Source organism: Euprymna scolopes, chromosome 14 (assembly GCF_053919585.1).
Source record: "Euprymna scolopes isolate OS-2025 chromosome 14, ASM5391958v1, whole genome shotgun sequence".
NCBI lineage: Eukaryota > Metazoa > Mollusca > Cephalopoda > Sepiida > Sepiolidae > Euprymna > Euprymna scolopes.
In genome coordinates this window covers 62,478,965-62,490,132 of record NC_136495.1, presented here as the reverse complement: position 1 = coordinate 62,490,132, position 11,168 = coordinate 62,478,965, and the positions used below count along the sequence as shown (strand labels likewise).

General features: G+C 36.1%; 1 protein-coding gene across 1 annotated transcript; it reads left to right on the top strand.

Moving 5' to 3' along the window:
- Nucleotides 1–8,869: 8,869 nt before the first annotated feature.
- On the top strand, nucleotides 8,870–9,229 carry LOC145292745 (uncharacterized). Its single transcript, XM_080138780.1, has one exon. The coding sequence runs from the start codon at nucleotides 8,870–8,872 to the stop codon at nucleotides 9,227–9,229; it is 360 nt and encodes a 119-aa protein (XP_079994906.1).
- Nucleotides 9,230–11,168: the final 1,939 nt, after the last annotated feature.

The following is an 11,168-nucleotide window of genomic DNA, read 5'->3' as shown; positions in this document are numbered from 1 at the left end:
AAGGACGGCAGAACAAAATAAGGGAAATTAAAGTTACAGTTTTATAGGCAATTACCGTGTCCAGCCTTCTTGCTTGAATAATTTTTCTAAGCAGCATGTACTCATACCATTTGTATGCCTGTCCAAGGCGAATTTGCTTGCAGTTTACAGTGGACTACTTTCTGGTCCACTCATGTCTGTAACTTGTGTCATGTTTTTTATTCCTTTTGTAGTGACATGCAAATTAAGTATAATTTACATATGAGGAGATAGCTCCTATTTATAAACTGACACCAACTAGAACAGGCTGGTAGTTGAACGCTTGCTTAGCGTTATACACGACATATCAATGGCGTTGCCGATAGGATATTCTCTGGTCTTTGAAGAATCAGAATGCGTAGATACGTGCTAATGCGAGATGCAAAACGTTCAAAGACAACAAAACCAGGAAGGAAAGAATGAAATCACCGACTTGCTGATGGCTAACATTGGTTTTGAAGTAATTATGAAGGTTGCTACAATGGTTTACCCCCGAGAACTAGAAGAAATGACTTTCGAAGAAATTAGTCAAGTTATCAAGGGAAATATGAGGCTGAAGAAAATACTAGTGATTGCAGAAAGGACCAAGTTTATGGCAATGAAGCAGGGAGTGGATGAACCAATAGTAAAATATTTACACCGGTTAAGAAGTGCGAGTAAATAGTGTGAATTCGAAAAACTAGGAACAGAAGAACAGACAACAGAAGAAGAGTTAATCCAACTAAGATAAATTGAAGGTATGCATAATTCAGCACATATATAAAAGCTAATGAGTTACAACTTACAAACATGCCTTGAATATGTTTCTAGAATTTATACAACAGCAGGAATTAATACATACCTACAACCAAAATAAAAATAACTCCTACCAAGAATTAATGGCTGAAACACATACGGTAAAAACGAAAAGAAAAAATTGTACATTCAGTGGAAAAATTCATAAGATGAAGAAAGAAAAATGCCCAGCGTTTGGAAAAATATGTTCAAAGTGTTTAAAAAGGAATCATTTCCGAAAAGTATGTAAAACGAAAAATATGGAAAGAATAGAGGATGAAAATAGACAAATTTTTAATGTAAAAAAAATACTGAATCAAGGAATGGAGATACCAAAATAAAAATGAAAAGCAACAATTGTGTTGTTGAAATGCAAATAGACACTGGCAGTGAAGTGATTATAATACCCATAAATTTGTGGGGGAAAATGGGAATACCGTTTTTTAAGCAACATACGATTGTGTCAGTTTGATGACTCGATTATAGCAATTATGGGTTTCTCTGAAGGTTCAATAGAACTAAAAGAAAAATATGAAATAGTCCCCATTATAGTTACAAAATGCCGAAAACGCATGGATTATTGGGGAATGACGTATTAGAAATAAATTCAACGAAGTTGATTAATGAGATAGAAACAGAAAAAAACAAGAAAATTAAAAAATTATGAAGCTAGCCTGAAAGTAAAAGAAAATTTTCCCCCTTCTTACTGCGAAGCAAGAAAAGTACCAGTGCATTTATTACCGTTAATAATAACTAAGTTGCGAAAGTTAATAAAGGAAGATTTATTAGAACCTGCCTCTTCAGGAGGAAGTAAATGGGCATCACCCATTGTGGTATTAAAAAAAAGATGGTGACTTGAGAATTTGTGGAGATTATGAAATAGAGGTGAACCATAAAGTTGGCGCCGACTCGTATCCTATTCCGAATGTGGAAGTAGCTTTACAAAACTTGTCGGACTGAAAGTATTTTCGAATATAGACCTAAAATCAGTTAACCACCAAATACCCATAGATGAAAATGTTTAAGGGGTGACGACCATAAACAAATCTATAGGTCTTTTAAGGCGAAAAAGGATGCCGTATGGCATAAAAACGGCAAGTGCAAATTTTTCAAAAAGCTATTGAAAAAGTAATAGGAAATGTTGAAAATACCATCTGTTATTAAGACGATATATGTGTTGGAGATTTAAATGAAGATGATTTAAAGAAAAAAACTGAAAATATACTGAAGCGGCTAAGAGACGCTGCCATGACAGTAAATACAAAAAGTGCATAACCAACAGTAATGAAATATCAAAGGAAGGGATCTCTCCAGATAAAGCACTAATAGGGAAAATTCTAAAAGTGGCTACACTAAAAAATAATAAAGAGTTGGAGTCCTTCTTTGGTTTGGTTAATTTTTATAGAAAATATGTACTAAAATATAATGAGTACATGTGCGAAGTTAAGAAAAAAATGCGGAGTTCATTTGGTTAGAACACCAACAGAAAGCCTTTAAAAACTTAAAACAGATTCTATCGAAAAAGCCAATAGTACAAATATTTTACTCTAAGAAGGAAATAGCTCCAACTACTGACGCTAGTGAGTATTCCATATCCGGTATTTTATCACAAGATGGACATCTCGTAATGTACTTACCGAGGAGATTAACAATGACTGAACATAATTATTCGAATATAGAAACATAGGCACTAGCCATAGTGTGGACAACGGATAGAGCAAGACAGTTCTTGATAGGAAAAAAAATTCCTGTTGAAAAGTGATCACAGACCACTGGAATTTATTTTCAACCAAAGAAAAGAACTACCGAACGTTACAACATCCAGAATATTACATAGGGTGATCAGACCGATGGCGTTCGACTTTGACATTGAGTATGTTAAAGGGAATACGATACCGCACGTTGATGTCTTATCTATATTTAGGTTTTATTGAGAGGATAAGGACAAAAACGACTAGGAATTTGAAGACACATTCCTACACCTTGCAGTAACTGATGTAATATCTGTAGATAAAATGTCCACTGAAACTACAAATGACCCATGGTTAAACAGAATAGTGTTGAGGATAAAAGAGAATCGCTGGGAAAATTGTCCAATGGCTGAAAGACCATTTAAAGAAATAAGACGTAAACTGACTATAGAAAACGGAATAATATGTAATGGAGACTTGGTAGTTCTCCCAGAAACACAGAGGAGACAGGCTATAAAAGTGTAGATGGTGACGTACATTGTGGAGTGGCAGCTACGCAAAGAAGATTAAAATTTGAAGCATGGTGGCCGGGGTACTCAAGAGACGTAGAGGACTACGTAAAAAGATGCAAAAATGCACAAAACACAGGAATTTCAAGCAAAAGAAAATACATGTGGCCCCGAGAAGCAAAACAGTGGAGCAGAGTACATATGGAACGTGCCTATGTCAATGGGATAGGACTATTATGAATATTAGTAGACGCATATTCAGGTTGGCCTGAAGTGGTGAGAGTATCTGATAAAAAAGTACCTCGTAAAACAAATATTAAGAGTAATATTTTCGAGAAACAGGATACCAAGAACATTGGTGACGGATAACGCGCCAGAATTTGCGGATGCTGATTTGCATGGATGGTTAAGAATAATAGGATGCAGACCTTACAAGACCCTTTCCTACTATTCTCAAAGTAACTGGATAGCGAAGAGGATGGTCCAGACGGTAAAAAAGGGCATAAAATCATGCGTGCAACAGGAGAAAATCGATGCTTTTCTACCAAGACTATTACTTAGTTATAGAACAATTCTGCGTGCAGGCAAATCAGAAAGTCCATCTGCCTTAATGGGCAGACAATTAAGATCCCCTTTGACTATGTCATATGCCACAAATCAAAACATGTTGTACAAAAGAAATAGGAATACGGAAGCCAGGACAGCAGAATTTATGCAGAAAGGACATAATACTGCAATATTAGATAAAGAAAATGGGAACAGTGTTCTAGCTCATGCTGACCAAATAAGATCCCAAAGAGAACAATCGGATGAGGAAATGCCTTCAGAGCTGCCCATTATTGATGTAACAGAAGAGTTAATGTAGAATGAGGCCGCGGAGGTAGTAGTAGAGAGGGACGTGTTAGAAGAGGAAGAAGGGGACAAGGCAGAAGAGGAAGATCAGAATATGCAGGAGGAACACTGCGATTATAGGGAAAGACGTGATAGATCTAGATCTCCAAGGGAAAGAGGAGAGATAGAGAAAGATGTTCAGGAGGGTACGAGAAAAAAGTACAAGAAGTACTCGCGGCATAAAGCCCCTCCATTATAGGGAGATTTAGTTATATGCAAATTAAGTATAATTTACATATTAGCAGATAGCTCATATTCAGAAACTGACTCCAATTAGAACAGGTGGTTGCTGAACGCTTGATTTGCGTTATACACGACATATCGCCTTTTATCGCGTCGTTCACTCAGTCTTAAATATTTAGAAAATCTCTTCCCTCTTTTCTCTTTTATACAAACATTCGATCAGATTGGTTTAAAATAAAATTCTAGTGTGTATCGTCCAACACTACTTATGTGAAACATGAATTTTTTAAATTCCATTTTCACCCCAAACAAGGCACATTGCCACTTTAATGGAGGGGGGAGGGGGGCTACTATCGTGGGCATAAATCACAATGATACTATGTAGGGAGTTGAGCAGCGAGACGTTTGTTCACATTACACCTGAACTTCTGTATGCCAGTACAGTTGGGAAAGCAGGAACTCGGAAGGGAGTTCCAAAGTCCAGCAGTTCTGAGGGTGAAACTATTAGAGTAGAATTAAAATAAAAGCGTCGATAAGTACAGTAAAAATGTAAGACGTACAGAGAGGGATTTTTAACGGGAATAGCATTATAGATTAAAAAAAAACAACTGTACACGATTGATTTTTATCAGTTAAATGTACATTAAGAATGTGGTCCCAAGTTAGCCGTCTAAAAGCAGTTTAAACCTCAGCAAGTAGACTAAAGATAGTTTGCATCTCAACAGAAGCATGAGAATATTATAAACGTTGATCAACAGTAAAGGAAGAGTTTCTACTGAACTCGAGACTATTTCTGTCGAGCTAGGGAATCTGCGCGAGATTTCTAATGGAACTCTTTCTTTATTCTACGGAATGTAATATGCTACAGTTCTGTCAGCCGTGCTCTCATACGCGTGATTACTAGTGATCGCTCACTGGCAACAACAGATGGTGCAATTGTATCCTTGGTATCGCCGGATTTAAAGGTTTAACCTTCAGACTTCTGAACAGGGTCATTTAGAACTGAATAACTCTAGTACGCCGCAGGTCTGTTGTGAAAATAACACTCAAGAACATTAGAATAATCCGAATAATACGAATTATCGATTCTCATCTCAAAAATTCCTAAACACATTAAAAATCAGATTGAAGCTTATTCAATAGAATATTAGGTTAAAATTGTCATTAGGACAAAACGGTTGTAAACTCGTTAAATAAAACAAGAACCGTTTATAACTCATACAACACTAGAGAACGAGCTTGAAATTCAAAAACATCGCCATTTAATTAGCAGCACTTAGCTAACATATAAGTCATAATAAGCTTGGCTAGGCAAGCACCATTTTGACGTCGATTGTTTTTTTGTTTTTTTGTTAGGCTGGTATATGGTTTTGAGCATTCTTAATAAGTCAAGATTTCCAAACTTAACGTTCTTATGCTCTGGTGTCAAGTACAAGCTTCCTCGGTAATGTCGAACTCTTAATAACATATCAGGAAGAGATCAGATTGTAGCTGTGGATCAAACAGCTACAGAATATCCCCTCCTGCTGATATGGGACGTTCCATCCCAGCTAACAAGCACCCTTGGACAAGTCGAAAACAGCCGTCTGAGGACAGAAATAGGGTTGATCAAAAGTAGCTATGAATAGATGCAGCTACGAAACAGTTAATAGTGGTGAGTCTGCTAAGGCATTATGGTGGTCAAAGTGCGCTTTGAAAAGAGATTTGTAATCGCGTGAGATGCCTCTACCTGCAAATTCTGACGGGGTTGCTGCGACATTTGTGCACTATTTTCTTAGGCACTAAGAAGTAAATGCCAGTTAGATGCTGAAGAATGGTCTATACCTCAGTCAGCAGTAAAACAGCGCGTAAGAAAAGAAGAATCCATGCCTTTTTGTATGGCATGACATTCCAATCAGCAGCAATAAAAAATTTAAAAAAAAAACCCTCTTTTCCACCCGTTGCTAATCGCACCAACGCTGAACAAGACTAATTACTTTTTTAACAAATTACGACGCCAAATTCCAAGCTAATGCACGTGTTTCATATACATTGATTAGAGCATGACGTAAAAAAAATAGCCTGGCCTGCCTTCAAAGCATATTCTCTGTTAATCATTTCGGACAGAAAAAAAAGAAAAAGGTAATAATTAATAGAGAGACAGAGTGTCCACTTCGTGACTTGAAAACATGGAGGGGTGAATTCTCAATTTCTAATTAGCTATTTGCCAGTGAAAACGGCATTTCTTATAACAACAGGGGGCGATTGGGGAAACAAGTGAGAAGATTTTAATTACGACACGATAAAAAAGGAAAAGAAAGAAATGTTTGATGATGAATTAATGAGATGATTGGGAGTAGAACATATTTGCGCGTTTGTAGAATATTACGGTTGTCTAAAAACATGAAATGATATTTTTAACGTTGTATTTTTTTATTCTTCAAAGTAACCTAATCGAATTGGAAACAAGTAATCTCTCTCTTTCTCTCTGTCTCTCTCTCTCGCTCTGTCTTTGTCTGTCTGTCTGTCTCTCTCTCTCTCTCTCTTTCTCTCTCTCTCTCTCTCTCTCTCTCTCTATATATATATATATATAAATGAAATTGTCTCTATGTGTTTAGGTACATTTCCCTACCAAATTACTCTGTCAATTTTCAGTCTATAGACTCGAAATTTGACATAGATTCATTGGGATTTGAGAAAATCTTTTTATTCCGTTTTTGACCAGAAATTTAGCTGTTGAGGGGTCAAGTCTCAACGATTTGACCTTTGAAACTCTACCAAACTCCTTTGCCAATTTTGAGTCTAAACACTTTAAATTTTATATGTAGGTTAATTTTTAACTTGATTTGAACCCAAAATAGTAAATGTTAAGGGGGCCAAGATTGGGGTAAAAGTTTTAAAACGTTTAGCCTCTGCGGTCTCTTCCAAATTACTTAGCCAATTTTTGGTCTAAGCATTCCAAATTTTACATAAAACTTTTTAATCGGTTTCTGGCCGAAAATTTGGCTACCAAGTAGTCAAAGTTTAAAAGATTTGATTTTTGCGGTCTCTGGCCAACTATTCAGCTAATTTCTAGCCTAAACATTTGAAATTTTACATAAAGAGCATTTAGACATGCAGCAAACTTTTAATCAGTTTTTTTTTTTTTAAGATGTCAAAGTTGAAAGACTTGACCTTTGGTGACTCTACCAAACTCCTCCGCCAATTTTTGGTCTAAACACTTGAAATGTTAGATGTAGATATACCTGGATATGATGCAAACTTTTTAGTATATATATATACATATATAAATGCAGAAAGTTATGAACATAAAGTTAACCTTTTAATACGTGTCCTAAATTTAGATAAACTGATATGTTTATCGGTAGTAAATTTAATAATGCAATAAGTATTTATCTATAAGTGTCGGTAGTTCGTTCTTGTATGGAATATTGTTGTCATATCGCAAGGGAACTATTGTCAAGTATATATCTAATTTCATATGTTCCTCTATCATATCGGCGTACATTGCCGATAAACTTGGTTGAGTTTAAATAACCACATGTTATCAGTTATATATGGCATAATCACGTTTACACACCGGTTCCCATTGGATCAGCGAAGTTAAGCAACTTTGAACCTGGTCAGTACTAATTGTGTGACCATTTGGGACTTCCAGGTGCTGTATGTGCTCTCCGCTTATCTCGGCATTGTTTCTAGTCGTCCTGAACTTCTCCTTGCCACTGGACTAAAACAGTGCAGTTTCAGGAGAGGTGTAGTTGAGTATTGCGCAACTCTTGCCTCACAATCACGTGTGCAGTGTAATTAGTACACACCAGAGGCTACCTGAAGACTCTGTTGTTGCGGAAATATTCCTGGAGCCATAAATCGCTTCAACGCTCACAGCTACGATAAGACAACTACCAGTTACTTCTGACATGATTAAAGAAGCCACAGCTTCTGACACTCTACTCAAGACATCCGCTAACACCGTACCAAGTGGCCAGCAGTATCCCCAAACAAAAAGTTACTATCATTCTTTCAACGGAAATCTTCAGAGGTTGATGGTATACTTCTCCTTTCCGAACGGGTCATCATTCCTTCATCATTGCTAAACAGAATTCTAAAACAATTCCATTTCGGACACCAAGGCATCAGTCGCATGAAAGTGTTAGCACGTGAATATGTTTATTGGTCAAAAATGGATAAGTCGCTGGAAGATATTGCACGCTCTTGCGCTAAATGTCAACTAGCAGCTAAATGCCTTCTTCATGGTATATTCAAGATTCTTCCTGGTTGCACCTCCACATTGATTTTACAGGGCCCACAAATGTACAATCTGTTCTCGTTGTTGTAGATGCCTACAGCAAATGGGCCGAGATGTTCCAAATGAACCACATTACTTCTGAGGAAACAATTTCCAAACTTCAGAAGATTTTTAGCAGATTTGGCATTCCTGAGACTTTGGTCTCTGACAACAGAACCGCTTTTAGCTCAGTCAAGTTTTCTACTTTCTACCAACAAAATGGTATTAACCACATTCGCACACCACCATTTCATCCACAGCCAAACGGTCAAGTTGAACGTCTTATGGCCTCCTTTATAAGAGCCCTTTTAAAACTCAGGAGAGAAGGGACAACATCAGAGATACTTGAAGCCTTCTTAACAAGCTATAGACCAACACCAAACCCTAACACACTAAACGGTAGCTCACCAGCCGAATGCTTGATGAATCGGAAAATCCGCTTATATATCGATGTCCTACGTCCAAAACTACATTATTCTATCAAGAGGACCACAAAAATGGAACGATAGTACAACCGCTACCATGGTTCAGTCAAAAGAATGTTCTCAGCAGACCAACAAGTCCTTACAAAAAACTACCGGTACAACAAAGAATCATGGACCCAAGGCTACATTGTACGACGAACCGGAAATGTAATGTACGGGGTAAATGTCCAAAATTCAGTTTCGGTTCGACACTCCAACAAACTGCGACCATCACATCTCCCGGATAGAATACCAGATCACTCTATTCCACTAAACATCTTGTTGGACACCTTCAACTTGCCACAACAAACACCAGTAGCTTCTCAGAACACGAGAGCTGGAGTGCAAGAATCTAACATCCGGAAGTCAGCTCACACCGGTTGTCCAATACAACTTTTGCAGGTAGATCCCCACCTGAAGTCCTACCAGCGATAAATTTTAAAGGGGAGATGTTAGGACTAAACAAAAGTATAATACAAAGGGGGTAACTCTTTACTTCTTTGGGTAAAGTTGGCTGCCTTTGTCCGTAGTCCTCAACTTTAAATTCTCGCGACTTCTCGCGAGATCAATGCCGGAAGTAGAGGCAGTAGAGGGAAAACGAGGTCACTTTGAAAATGACGAGATGAGCATCATTCCCGTTCGTTCCAGTTATCATATTTGGACTTCTAACTTTCATCTATTATGTTTGAATTGTCGTTACGTGTGTATGCGTGTCTTCATAATAAACGTATATCGTTATGTAACAGCTAGTGGGTCCTTATTTGTTCATAAGTATTACGTTCTTTCCTACTGAGCTGCAACACACTCACGTGAAGGCTGGACTCCCTACAGTAAGATATTTTATGTTATATTGATCTAACGCATCCCACGAATTCTATGTTCAAAATTTTTTTTGTTTTCTTTTTATATAGTTTTATGTCTCTTAAACATCGTATAAATAAATATATACTTTTAATATTTTACCACTCAGAGAGAAAGATTTAAAACAAAGGATGTTAAGCACGCACAAATATGAAAAAAAATGTTGTAAATATGAATAGTCAGGATCGGTGTATTTATTTAAAATAATTGTGGTTTGAATAGTGTACCGATTACATCGTATTATATGGCTTCTACGTGAAACACTATGAGAGGTAGTGATAGCCCATAAAATAAACTTTCAACCATAAATGTACAGATTGTAAGAAAATGATTCACAAGTATAGGTAAATTTTGGCTGTTTGTTATTTATGTGTATATTTTTAGCACTGATGATAGCCCGTATTGTAGGAAAAATATACATATGCAGCGAACCATGTATACATTAGTACGGGTCGAAATAAACGTTTGCTTATATAGTTAATGAACTGAAATTTTGGACGAACATAATGTGTACCTGCTCCAAATGAAAAATAAAGTCGCAAACTATTAAAACTATTCATAGCGCTAGCAGTGCACTATTTAGCTGTTTAAAGAAATTTATATTTGAATAGAAAATGTTAATCAAACTATATATATAAATATATATAATTTATTCAAAGTTAAAAGTATTCAACGAAAAACCTCGTTTGATTTATTGGCTAAACATATATATATATATATATTTATATATATATATATATATATATATATTTATACATATATATATATATATACATATATATATATATATATATATATATATATATATATATATATATATATATATATATATATATATATATATATATTAGCGCTCGGCTTTGCCTGGCTTTGTCCGATCGTAAAATACGCTGAAATATGATACTTTTAATTTGTCCAGATTTCGTATATATTATTATAGAGTCGTGATTTCAAAAGTAAAAGAAAAACAAGATTTCGATACCATCAACTAGAATCGAATCCGAGAGCTAAACTGTAGCGCCCAAAGATGGTGACAATTACCACTGTATTAACGTGAAACGGATATGAACTGATTAAAAATAAATTAAAATAAATGTACAAAATGTATAACGATTTCTTTCAATTCTTACCCCTTTTTGACCCCTTAAAATCTATTTTACCGGTCCATAAAAAAATCCGATCATTTGAGGCCCCTAGCCCCGCTTTGCGACTTTTAATTTTGGAAAGATAGAGTTTATATATTATTATAAAGGGCGTTTTCGCTTTATCTAATCATGCAGATTTCGATTGAAAATTTGTTTTAAAACATTTAGTCTTCTTTTCAGAACGTTGAATACAAGATAGAAAAAAAAGCAAGTTCGCACAATTTTCTTATTTCAATTCAAACTAGGCCGAAAAACTGCTAAAACAGCTCACAACATCAACGAAACATTTGGCCCAGGAACCATTACTGAACGCACAGTACAATGGTGGTCTATGAAATTTCGCCAGGCGACGAATGTCTTGAAGATGA

Excerpts from the sequence above, each read along its gene's own strand:
- LOC145292745 (XM_080138780.1), top strand. The coding sequence starts at position 8,870 with ATGTTCTCAGCAGACCAACAAGTCCTTACAAAAAACTACCGGTACAAC.